This window comes from Archocentrus centrarchus, chromosome 6 (assembly GCF_007364275.1).
Source record: "Archocentrus centrarchus isolate MPI-CPG fArcCen1 chromosome 6, fArcCen1, whole genome shotgun sequence".
Classification (NCBI taxonomy): domain Eukaryota; kingdom Metazoa; phylum Chordata; class Actinopteri; order Cichliformes; family Cichlidae; genus Archocentrus; species Archocentrus centrarchus.
Window position 1 is genome coordinate 7,000,552 of NC_044351.1, and position 13,660 is coordinate 7,014,211.

The following is a 13,660-nucleotide window of genomic DNA, read 5'->3' on the forward strand; positions in this document are numbered from 1 at the left end:
GCAGATGCCGAGGCCCATTTCTGAATGTGCTGCTTCTACCGCTTCCTCATCATCATCACAACCGCACCTATCAGAAGCTTCTCAGCCTGTGGCTCAAGGTAAATAGATGCATTCTAATTATGGTATTGTATTTAGTCATTTGGAGCCTGTTTGTCTTAGTTAGCAAAATGTGGCATTGTTTGGACACCACAGTCCTGCAGATGAGGACCCAAAATGTCACTGCAGACACAACAGTGGAGGTCCAAACATACGTGGGGGAACCAAACATTGACACACTGGAGAACCCCCTAGATTATTGGGAAGGATGTATGTACAGCCCACCTTGAATAAACTTGTGGTTGCTTTTCTCAGTACCCCAGCTGTGCATTGTGATTGTTGATGTGATCCAAAAATACAAAGTACACAAAGCAAAGGCCAACAGAATCCAGATTATCAGACATGTAAACAGATACTCTGACAAAGAGCAAATAGAAACTGGGACTGTAAATGCACATACACTGACACAGAGAGGGCAATCAATGGAAGAGGACACATGTGGAATGAGGAACAGCTGAAATAAATTGCGCTAAATGATAAAAAGTAAGTAAAACTAAATACAAAACACAGAAGACTGAACTGGATAACATCCAACACAGAGACAAGAACTTGACAATAAGAAAACACTGAGCCTAGATTAATAAATACTAGAACATGAGTGAAGTGAATGGAAATTCAGTATTTCCCCACCTGGCAACACCAGGAATAAACTCTGGTTATTGGCGACTCTGTTTTGAGAAACATGAAGCTAGAGACATTAGCAAACACTGCTGAGGGTCTTCCAGGGGCCATAGGAGACATAGAAGCAATTTTGAAACTGCTGGTTAAGTATAAGCATTGATTTCCGGATTCCTCCCACATGTTGTGTAAGCGCTTTGAGTGCTCTGACTGAGTAGAAAAGCGCTATATAAGAGCTAGTCCATTTACCATTTACCATTTACCATTCCAAAGACACGCACTTACTGGGGTTAGGTTAATTGGCTACTCTAAATTGCCCATAGGTGTGAATGAGAGCATGAATGTGAGTGTGAAAGGTTGTTTGTCTCTCTGTGTTGGCCCTGCAACAGGCTGGCGACCTGTACAGGGTGTACCCTGCCTCTCGCCCTATGACAGCTGGGATAGGCTCCAGCCCCCCCACGACCCTGAACAGGATAAGCGGAAGTGAATGGATGGATGGATGGATGGATGGTAGTTGGCAAACTACATTTTGATACACCACTGCCACCAAGTGGTTGGAGATACAGATCTAAATGTCCAATAGCACATTCAGTGATTTCAAACGAATGAAAAGAAAAAATAATAATCTCCTCATTCAAATTAGTGATAAGACCCATTATTTTTCAAAATATAATTACATTTATCATTTATTTTTGCACACATGAAGTTAAAACATAATCCCATAAAGTTAATTTGTTTAACCTGTTTTAATTTTCTCAGGCTATCTGAAAACCTCCAAGGACCTTTAGGGAACGTTCCCTGAAGGTTACTGTTTGCTGGGAATCAATTTCTAACTTTTATGCAATGTGTGTTGTTCTGGATATTTGGTTGAGAGTCTCTTTCTCTCCATGAAAATGAAACTACCATAAAAAATAGATGCTGTGCATTTCTTTGTAATTGTGCAAACTTACAAAGAAAGGGCAGGGGATCCACACTGTATCAGGTGGGGAAAAGACAGTGATCCGAAGAATCACAAGAGTGACACGTCTTGTGGGTGTGTGTGTGTGGGGCTGGGGGGGGGGGGGCTTTTCACTCAATACTCCACACCAGTTGGTGGCGGTAATGCTGCGTTTGCAACCGCCAATAACAATAAAGAAGAAGAGGAACGGAAGTTAATAAAAATAAAAGAAGAAGACGCGTTTACAAGCCTTTCCACTAACAACACGTGAATAGTGAGTGAATCTGGATGTAAATGTCTCATTAATCTGTTTAAATTAGGTTTATGTTTTTTATATTATTCTGTTTTAAGTCTTTTGTATTCTATAAATGCGAATATAATTAGAGACGTTAACCTAACTTTAAACAAGTACGGACAGACATTCGACACCGAACTCAATTCAAAAAGTATCCCTGAATTATCTTCGAGCTTTTCCACCAGATGATAAAATATATAAATTTTACGGATATTACGGTATATTTTGAATTTGTTGTTTAAATCAGTTGGCTAAATGTAGTAAACGAAATCCGAATGTAGCAATGGCCAGTTCTCAAGAAACTAAATCTAAATTTGCATCATAGCGATGATAGCTGTGAAAGAAGAGAAGCCAGTATAAATTGTTTTATTTCCTTTTTAAATGTTTATTCGTGTGCGTTTTCAGTCAGAGGGTTCAGGGGTCAAGATGGGTCGGTCCTCTAAAGACAAGAGGGACATTTATTACCGCCTAGCCAAAGAGGAGGGCTGGAGAGCGAGGAGCGCCTTCAAACTGCTGCAACTCGACCAAGAGTTCAACCTGTTTACAGGTAAGACCCACAGGTCACCTGACAAAGTTTTTTGTAAATAGTTAGGTAGATAATATGTGAAAAAAAGATATAACCTGGTGTAGCTTCTCAGCCAGTATTATTTACTTTGACAAAGTGCAATGGGCTAAAAGACCTCATAAAGCAACACATTATGCCACGATCTAAAGAAACTCGGGAACAGGTGAGGAACAAAGTCACTGACATCTATCAGTCTGGAAGGGGTTACAGAGCCATTTCTGAGGCTTTGGGGCTCCAGCGAACTATAGTGACAGCCATTATTCACAAATGGAGAAAATGTGGAACAGTGGTGGACCTTTCCAGAAGTGGCCAAAATTACTTCCAGAGTAAATATACGGTATTCATCAGGAGGTCACAAAAGAACCCAGAATAACATCAACAAGAATCGCAGGCTTCATTTGCCTCAGTTAAGGTCAGTGTCCAGAATTCAATAAAAAGAAAGAGACTAAGATTTGTGCCCCATTACATCTGGCATAAAACTTTGATACAAAGAACATCATATGTGGTGGTCTCAGTGTGATGGTCGGGGGGTGCTTTGCTGCTTCAGGCAACTTGCTGTAATTGATGGAACCATGATTTCCGCTCTCCTGGTGGAGATTGTCCAGCCATCAGTTCATGCTTTGTAGCTCACTTGGTTTATGTAGCAGGATAATTATCCGAAACACAGCAGCAAGTCCCACCTCTGAATCACTCAGAAATAAACAAAACCAAATGAAGATTTTGGAGTGGCTTAGTCAAAGTCTTTACTTAAATCAGATTGCGATGCTTTGGCATGGCCTCAAACAGTCTGTTCATACTCAGAAACCCTCCAGCGTTCCTGAAGTTTGCAAAGAAGAGTGGGCCAAAATTTCTCCACAAGGATGTGGAGACTTATTGACAGTTATTGCAAAAACACTTGATTGCACTTCTTGGTGCCAAGCATGGCACAACCGGTTATTAGGTTTAGGGGGCGATTACCTTTGCACATAGGGCCAGGTAAATTTGGATAGCTTTTTCTCTTTAATAAATGAAATCATCATTTAAAAACTGCGTTTTATGTTTACTTGGGTTATCATTGTCTGATATTAAAATTAGTTTGATCTGAAGCATGCAAGTGTGACAGATCTGGAGAGAAAAAAATAAATCAAGAAAGAGGCAAATATTTTTTCACAGCACTGCCCATTATTTTTTGCAGACTAATGGACAACATAATAGATGTACTGTTTTGCTGTCTGTTGGTTTTTCTTCCTTCTTAGGTGTAAACAGAGCAGTGGATCTCTGTGCAGCCCCCGGCAGCTGGAGTCAGGTTCTCAGTCGGAAACTCAGGTAGCATGTTATTTATTGAACTATGCAAGAATATGCTGAACATATGCTGTCTGAGCAGAAATCATCTGCATTGCAATTACATTTTTTATAAAAGAATGAAATAAGTTTTTTTAAATATACTATTAAAGAAATAACATGGATCTTAAGGTGAGCCTATTATGCTAGTCCTCATTTTCTAGCATATAAACAGTTACAGTGGTGGATGAAAACAATTGATATTAAGCACGACCAAATGAGGTCAGTGTAAGTAATCCCTGTGGACCTAAAACTCAGGACGTTTTAAAATTTTGTGTTTTAGAATTATTTTTTTAATGATGTCTGAGACTGGAGCTCCTTATTATGGTAATTTCAGTCACACAGGTCTGGCTGTACCACCTTTTGTTCAAACTTTCTATTTGCAAAGCGCAGCTAATCGCAAGGCTTAAAGATGGTGGTTTGTTTCAGACAGAGGATGAACTGAGGAGCTGTATCAATGCCCCGTATAAGATAAAGATTTATTACTATTATTTAAAGATTTATTTTATTTAGTTTTTTAATTATAAAGCTCTTTTTGTTTTTAAATGTGATATTAATAAAATGTATTTACTTACTTAATATTTCCCAGAATTAATTTTTTTTTTTTTTAAGAGGATGTGTGGAGACAGGTGAAAAGGGTGAAAACAGTGAAGCAGTGAAGATTGTGGCAGTGGACCTGCAGGCCATGGCTCCTCTGCCTGGCGTCACTCAGATACAGGGAGACATCACCAAGGTGGGGGACATAATGAACACAATAATGTCAGTAATAACGATGAGTTCACTTGGAGGAGTGGAGACCTATTGTTGTCTTCTTTCTCCTAGGTGTCGACAGCTCAGGAAATAATCCGCCACTTTGAGGGTCAGCCAGCTGACCTGGTGGTGTGTGATGGAGCTCCAGATGGTGAGAGGCTCACTTCCTCTCTGTCTTCACTTGTTCTGAAGTCTCCATTGTCTCCCAGTTGTTCTTATCCTCTTTCCTATTTCTTTTTCATAGTAACTGGACTCCATGATGTGGATGAGTACATCCAGGCTCAGCTCCTGTTGGCTGTGAGTATGGAGATGTTTGCTTTCACCTGTCAGATATCGTGTGATATTACACTGATAGCTGTTTGTCTCTCAGGCTTTGAACATCACCACTCATGTCCTGAAGTCAGGAGGAACGTTTGTGGCCAAGGTGAGTCCAGCTTTTTAAGATTTCTTAATAATTCATATATTTGCTCTAATGTCATTTGGTGTTAAATAGTCTTGTCCAGAGGTCTATGATAAGGTGGCAATGCATTTAAAATCCATCCATTCAGTTTCTGAAAGTCTTAGAGTTACATGGGGCTGGAGCCTACACAGTCTTTCCCATCCACGGATACCTGTACCAGACTTTTTCAGTTTAAATCCGTAGTTTTGGTTTGTACTGTTGGTCTGCCCATTGAATTGAATGCCTCATGGTCTCTGTTTAGAAACCTCCTCTGACATGTACAATAAATTTCTGCACTTTTCACTGATAAAGGGCTCTCATTTCAGCTTCTGTTTCTGACACTGCCATTTTTAGAGGATGTGGTTCACCATATTAAGCCCTCAGGTTCCCCCCATAATGCAGTTCCTCCTCAACTATTTTTTATTTATCTATTTTTTAAAGAGGTTTTTCCTGGCGTAGGGCAGTCAGTTCATGCCATTATCATTATTAACTGCTCACTTTGTTGTATAGATACATCTGTCTCCTAAGCCCAGTCACAGTAAATAGGGAGGGATGCCCCTCTACAACAACCTGTTACCCCTGTCAATAGTGACAAGAAGAAGCAGACATTTTGAGCAGTTTAATGTGGTTGTTCTGTCAGTCATGTTTTTTTTTTTTTTTTTTTTTTTTGGTTTTGTTTTTTGTTTTTTTGTTTTGACGCGATGAATTTGGCCTACTGAAGCTAGCCAAGCACTTCATAATGTTGTGTAGCAGACTAAAAAAAGTTCTACCTTTGGTGAAACCTGCCTCAGTTTGTTTCAGATAAGTTGCAGGTATGGGGGATATTTGTTAAAGGTGGTTTCATTCCCAACCCTTTTGCTAGATAGTCTTAACTGTCACCCCAGCAGAAGTGCAGATATTGTCCTGATTGGATTGTCCCTCTATTTTGCAGAAAGATTTTGTTCCAGATGGTACACAAAATGCACAATGAATGTTGACTTTATATGGATAAATATAGCAAAACCCTTGCCAATTTAATCTCTACAAATACTGTAGTCTTGTTTATAAGGGGCTATCTGCTGTTTTAAAATCACTAATAATCACCACTGTGTAAATAATAATTCATTCACTGGTACATTGTGTCATGTCTCTTGTCAGATTGGCCTGTATTAACCAGGACCTTTAATGTGTCTCAGATCTTCCGAGGTAAAGATGTAACCCTGCTATACTCCCAGCTGAAGATCTTCTTCAGTGGTGTGACCTGCACCAAGCCTCGCAGCAGCAGGAACTCCAGCATCGGTGAGTCACCGCAACCACAGCCCAATTACATGGGTCTATCAGATGGAAAATCTCATCCCCATTTCATTTGTATTTATTTTTAATTATTTAAATCAAACCCAAAAAACAAGTATGTTATTTGTGGTTTCTGTTAACATGTTTCATCAACAATCACAACCAGGCACTGGGATACACAAAATATACAGCTTCCCACAGAAGGACTTTGTCATCGAGGGAGCATTAATGTGGTGCTTTTTGGGTTTTTTTGTTTTGGGGTTTTTTTCTTGTCCACCCCCATCACTTTGGTTATACACACACTGATTCACATTTCAAACCTTTGCATGAACTTTGACAAACTACACACATGATCTGTTTTTCTGTGTGCAGAGGCTTTTGTGGTCTGTCAGAATTACTCTCCTCCCAAAGGCTACATCCCCAACATGTCCAACCCTCTGCTGGATCACTCCTATGGTAATTTTGAGCTCTTAAACCATGTCCGTCCTTTACCTTGGTGTCTGAACTGGATCAGGAAGCTGTGTTTGGGTCAGAATGAATACCCTGTGTCCATAAGGTTGATTTAACAAACTCTTGTTCTATGCGTACAAATGAGTCATGCTTTAAAAAAATAGTAGAACAAGTCTTGTACACTTTTTTTTCATTCTTTTTCTTTTTCAACCATATAGTCTTAGTTGTAAGTCCTGTCTTTAAAATTTACAGACATCTTTATGGTAACTCAAAAACATTTAAATTTATAATAATGGATTACACAGCAGTGGGGAATAAATTTCATTACAGCAACTGTCTTTCTGAAAGTGCTGTAAAATAAGTTAAAGGCTGGAATTCCTCCACTGTGCCATGTGCCACCACAGTGCAGAGCAACTACCTAAACTCGGTTCCCACAGAGATCGATTATCTCGTGGGTTAATTCTTTACTGCATATGACTCTGGATACTGTGGCTCCTCTGAAAATGACAGCCTCAAATCAGAAGTGCGTGATGCTGTGGTATAACTCACAAATGTGCACTTTATACCTTATGGGTCATCAGCTTTAGAGGAAATAGGATGTCACTTAGTTAGAAGATCTTCATTTAATCATTGCTCTATTTAAAAAAAAAAAAAACAAAAACAAAAAAACCCTCTGTAAAGGTAGGACACTATCACTGATATTCATCACTGATTGAAGAAAATAAGAACAACCCCAGGTTTCTTTTTTCAGCACTGTAGCCAGGCTGACAAAGACTCAGAGCTCTGTTGATCTGAGTATTCCTGTAACCTTAGCTATTTATGACTTCATGAATTTCTTCACAAACAAAATTTTAACCATTAGAGAAAAAAATATTCGTAACCATCTCATGGACATATCATTATGTACAGCTACTTTCAATACTGCTGATATTTATTTAGACTTTTTCTCTCAATTGATCTTTCTGGGATAACTTTAATAGTTACTTTCTCCAAACCATCTATTAGACCCCATTCCTATAAGACTTCTCAAAGAAGTCGTACCATTAATTAATACTTCAAACTTAAATTCCATTTTGAGAGAAACCAATCTAGTTCATGCATTTATTACTTCTAAGCTGAACTTTTGTAATTCACTATTATCGGGTTGTCTTAAAAGCTCCCTGAAAAGCCTTCAGTTGATCCAAAATGCTCCAGTAAGAGTGCCGATAGGGACTAAAAAGAAAGCTTATTTCTCCCATATTGGATTAAATCCAGAATTTAATTTAAAATCCTTCTTCTCACCTACAAGGTCTTGAATAATCAGGCCCCATCTTATCTCAAAGACCTTATAGTCCCATATCACCCCAATAGAGCACTTTGCTCTCAGACTGCTGGCTTACTTCTGGTTCCTAGGGTATTTCAAAGTAGAATGGGAGGCAGAGCCTTTAGCCTTCAGGCCTGTCTTCATTGAAACCAACTCCTGGTTTGGATTCAAGAGAGAGACACCCTCTTTGCTTTTAAAATTAAGTTTAAAACTTTCCTTTTTGATAAAGCTTACAGTTAGGGCTGGATCAGGTGACCCTGAGCCCTTCTTGTTTCTTCCTGTCAAAAGGGAATTTTCCTTCCCACTGGCGCCAAGTGCTTGCTCATAGGGAGTCATCTGATTGTTGGGCTTCCTCTGTATTATTGTACAGTCTTTACCTTATAGTATAAATCGCCTTGATGCGATTGTGATTTGACACTGTATAAATAAAATTGAATCAAATTAAACAATAATCCTGGTTCACATTTGACAATTCTTAAAGATGGAGTATTCTTGCACACAAAGTTATATTCAGTGTTACTCAGTGTTCTTTCTTCCTCATAAAACAATGTTGAATAACGTTTGCATAGTCTCTTTCGGCTGTATAAAATCACAGTATAATTCACTCTCTTTAAATTTCTCATACTGGCTTCTGGTTTCTGTCCTTCAGATGTGGATTTTAACCAGTTAGAAGGTCCGAACCGTGTCATTGTTCCCTTCCTGGCATGTGGTGACCTCAGCGCCTTTGACTCTGACAGAACTTACCCTCTGCAGGTGAGCTATGTTATCTTCCTGATCCTTACTGAGTCAAGCTGGCCAATCAAACGTAATTTGTGTATTTAAAACAAGAATCACTTTGAGAACCTCCATCAAGTTAGCTTAGCTTTTTTTTTACATTCTAAAATGTAAAATACTGCTCATTATTGCACCAATAATGAAGTTCCAATAATAAAATAAAAAATTCTCTGAAATGGGTCTTTCTGTATAATAACTTCTTTACTGTTGAGATTTTGTGTACACTGGTGATTTTACCTGTGCAGAAAATTGATAATTATTATTTTTATACTTTGACAAGACTCCTTTTTTTTTGCAGTAAATAATTGTTGTACTTCACCAGCATTGTCAAAATCTAATCTGACATGCACCCCATTAAGTCTAATTTCTAGTAATTTATTAGTGAGTTTTCAAATAGCGTTCATATATATTAATGGAGAAACGGGAGACAGAAGTACTGTTTATTCCTAAAAGGGTTACTTCATTGATAACATTGTCGTTGCTTCGATGCAATGAATGCATTTTTCTACTTGATATCATTGTGTCTTGGCTGTTTCTTGCCTTTCTTCAGCTTGATGCTGGTAAACAGTACCAGTATACTCCCCCGACTCAGCCGCCCATACACCCCCCATACCAGCAGGCCTGCCATCTTCGCAAAATGAACCTGCTGTCCAGAGAGGACGCTCCATCACTCTGTCCCACCCAGAGCCAAGATGAGCCAGAGCCAAATTCTGCATCAACCTGATCCACGACTGATGCTGTTGGCGCTTTTTAAAAAGAAACAAACAATCAAAACACACCTGAAGAGAGCGGGCGATTTCCATTAAAAGAACTGTGGTTTCCTGCCTGATGAGAGAAGATGGGTATGAGTTTAATTTCTATGAGGCCAGTGATATATCCATTAGCAAAAACACTGGAGGCTATCTCGGATGTGTTTCTAAGCAGAGGAGCATGTTCTTATTGGTTGGTCTGATTTAATGCAGAATTCTTTGAAAGAATTACTGAGGAACTTCAAAAAGTTATCTTAAGGCAAACAGAATTTTTTATTTGATGAAACTTATCCACAATTATTACACTATAATGAATTAATTTTTTTAAAGTGAAATAAAAGCATGCACCATGCTCATAGTTAGTATTCTTAATATTGCAACTGTACTGTAAGTAACCTTTAAACTAAGCTTTATCGCCATGCAACAATAATGGATTGTATTAGTTATAAGTTTTAAGTCTATAATTCTAATGGCAGAAGGTATTTTCAACTCAATGTTTCATGTTCGTCATCCTGACAATAAAGGAACACATAAGGGATCATGTAATAAACTTATGTTAAACCAAAATATGTTTTAAAGTCTTCAAAATAGGCACCTTTTGCTTTAATAACAGCTTTGCACACTCTTGGCATTCTCTCAAGCAGCTTCATGAGGTAATCACTTGAAATGGTTTCCCAACAGTCTTGAAGGAGTTCCCAGAGGTGCTGAGCACTTGTTTGCTTCTTTGCCTTCACTCTGCGGCCCAACTCATCCCAAACCATCTCAGTTGGGTTTAGATCAGGGGTGCCCAATACGTCGATCGCGATCTACTGGTCGATCGCAAGAGGAGTGCAGGTAGATCGCATGGAACTCCCAGTGAAGTTGGGGAGAAAATGTAGATTGCACGGCACCCTACGCATGTGCATTTAACCACGCTAGATTTGCTTTAACCACTTTAACAAGCTGTCGTGTCGCAAAGCTAGCCTCCAGTTTGTTTTAAACAAAACTGAAGAAAGGAAAGGCTATAAAAATGAGTTCTGTAGCCGGTCCAAATAAATGGTAAATGGACTAGTTCTTATATAGCGCTTTTCTACTCAGTCAGAGCACTCAAAGCGCTTATACAACACGTTTTTACATTTACCCATGCACTCCCATTCATACAAGCACTTCCATGTTTTTACTAAGCTAAGTGCTTTTTAATTAACTAACATTCACACACATTCATACTCCGACAGAACGGTCAGAGAGCAACTTGGGGTTAAGTATCTTGCCCAAGGATACATTGGCATGTAGCCTGGAGTAGCCAGGAATCGAACCGCTGACCTTCCGATCAGTAGGTGACCTGCTCTACCTACTGAGCTACAGCCACCCCAATAAGAAACCCAAAACTTACCACTTCCATACGGAATGGGAGGAGGATTTTTTTTTTTTCTCACGATGTCATATTTGAAGTGCGTTTGCCTCAACTGTCAGAGCGCCATTGCTATTCCAAAGAAGGGAAACGTAGAGCGGCATTTTCGGTCTGTCCACAAAAACTATGACATTGACTTTCCTCATTGGACTAAGGTAACAAAAATGAATGTACACAGTTGAATTGTGCAATGTGGGTTAATGCAGTTATGCAAGACAAACTAATATGTGTTATAGATGAAATTTAAATTCAATTAAAATATACTTTATCCTAAAAGCACAAAATATGCAATAATAATAATTTAAATAATATAAAGCTGAAAAAGTGTGGGCACCCCTGGTTTAGATCAAGTGATTGTGGAGGCCAGGTTATCTGGCACACCTGGAGGTGTGTTTGGGATCACTGTCCTGTTGAAAAACAAATGGTGGTCCCACTAAGCACAGACCAGATTGGATGGCATGTTGCTGCAGAATGCTGTGGTAGTCATGCTGGTTAAGTGTGTCAGTTTTGAATAAATTGGCAACAGTGTCACCAGCAAAGCACACCCCCCCCCCCCCCCCCCCCCCCCCACACACACACACACACACACACACACTTACTTCCTGCTCCATACATGGTATTTGGAACCAAAAATCTCAAATTTTGACTCATCAGACCAAAGGACAGATTTCCTCTGGTCTATAGTCCATTCCCTGTGTTCCTTGGCCCAAGCATTCTCTTCATCCTGTTCTTCTTCCTCAGAAGTGGCTTCTTTGCAGCAATTTGACCAGTCCAGACCAGTCTTCTCTGAACAGTTGATGTTGACGTGTGTGCTGCTTGACCTCTGTGAACCATTTAGGTGGGCTCTTATCTGGGGTGCTGATAACTCTTGGTCTTCCTTTCCTGGGGTGGTCCTGATGAGAGCCAGTTTCATCATAATGTTTGATGGTCTTTGCGACTGCACTTGAGGATACTTTCAAAGTTCTTTAAATTTTTTGGGATTCACTGACCTTCATTTCTTAAAGCAATGATGGACTGTTGTGTTTCTTTACTTGAGTAATTCTTGCCATAAAATGAATTAGAACATTACCCAAATAGGGCTTTTCACTGTATACTAACTCTACCTCTTTACAACACAACTGATGGTCTCAAACACATTAAGAGGGCAAGAAATTCAAGAAATTAACTCTTGAAAAGGCACAGCTGTTAACTGAAAGCCATTCCAGGTGACTACCTCATAAAGCTGACTGAGAAAATGCCAAGCTGTGCAAAGCTGTCATCTAAGCAAGAGGTGCCTACTTTGAATAATCTAAAATACAAAACATATTCTGGTTTGTTTAACACTTTTGTTTAATAAATAATTCCATATGTATTTCTTCTTCTAAAGACCTTCATTTTGCATTTTCAGTTCTACTCCCACAAAGTGTATGTACTGCAGTACTATGTACTTGTGTCATCTGTCATTTCATTGTTTTGCTAGGAAATGGGAGCAACATTTTACTGACACACGCAAAGATTAATGAAAATATAGTGTATAAGGCAAAAATAAAAGTTTGTAGAATACTAACAAGCTTGAAAGTATACTTTTTTTTATAACTGCCTTTTATTCTTTAATATATCCTGAACACTTTCAGGCAAGCTTTCTTGTAATTTCTTTAAGTAGTCTTTGGGAATAGTTCTCCAGGTTTCTTGAATGACATTCAAAGCTCTTCTTTGGATGTTGACTGCCTTTTGTTCTGTTCTCTGTAAAGATGCTTCAGGAATATTGAGGTCTGGGCTCTGGGGAGGCCAATCCATGATTGATAGTGCTCTGCATTGTTTTTCTATTCAGGTATGCTTTTACTCCATTGGCAGTGTGTTTGGGATCATTGGGATCAAGCTGAACAAAAAAGCTGCTGCCAATCATACATGTTCCAGAATGGTATTACATGGTGGATCAAAATCAGACAGCACTTTTGTATTCATAATTCCCCAACAACACTGGCTGAAATGCCCAAACTGGCCTCCACCATGTTTTACAGAAGACTGAGGGCACACACACTCGTTTTTCCTGCTGTCCTCCATACATATTGATGATTTGAACCAAAACTTTCAAATTTGGATTCATCACTCAAGAAGACCTGATAATTTTCAGTTGAGTTGTTGTATAATTTGTAATGCCTTTTATATTGTAGTGCCTTTCCCTGTTTTCCCTCCTTAAGAATTATTACTTCTTGAGAGCCACCTCTCCACCATTTCTGATGAGGCTTTGGTGAATAGTAGATCAAATGAAGAGCAAGATGCCTCTCACAGGTCCTGTGTCAGGTCTTTGTTGGAATTTTTTTTTCTATTATTTTATTTAGAACATTATATATTCTTAATAAAACATATTACTTTCAGGTACTGTTTATATACTTTTTTTTTTTTTTAGGCCTTCCACTTTTTCTTTTGTCCTCCATTTGTCTACTTTCCTAAAGAAAAAAATTAAGGATGCTCTGCACACCATGCTGAATATATAAATATGCCAAGTTTTCAGCCATTAGCGCATTAGCCCCCCCCCCCCCCCCCCCCCCCCCAACACAACTTTTTTCTCTTATACAATTTTTACCCTTTGGTTCACATACAATGGCCTACTGCCCCAAATACCCACCAGAGCACCAAATGTGGATCAATCCACGGCTGACAGTAGTCCAAAACAAAGTCACTCTTTGCATCTAAGTTTGACAAAATATAAAATTACATAG

General features: G+C 39.0%; 1 protein-coding gene across 1 annotated transcript; it reads left to right on the top strand.

Moving 5' to 3' along the window:
• Positions 1 to 1,826: 1,826 nt before the first annotated feature.
• On the top strand, positions 1,827 to 10,708 carry ftsj1 (FtsJ RNA 2'-O-methyltransferase 1). Its single transcript, XM_030730846.1, has 11 exons — positions 1,827 to 1,925; positions 2,352 to 2,493; positions 3,747 to 3,816; positions 4,444 to 4,564; positions 4,654 to 4,732; positions 4,826 to 4,878; positions 4,952 to 5,005; positions 6,196 to 6,298; positions 6,665 to 6,748; positions 8,695 to 8,798; positions 9,370 to 10,708. The coding sequence occupies exons 2-11, from the start codon at positions 2,373 to 2,375 to the stop codon at positions 9,541 to 9,543; spliced, it is 963 nt and encodes a 320-aa protein (XP_030586706.1). The 5' UTR covers positions 1,827 to 1,925; positions 2,352 to 2,372; the 3' UTR covers positions 9,544 to 10,708.
• Positions 10,709 to 13,660: the final 2,952 nt, after the last annotated feature.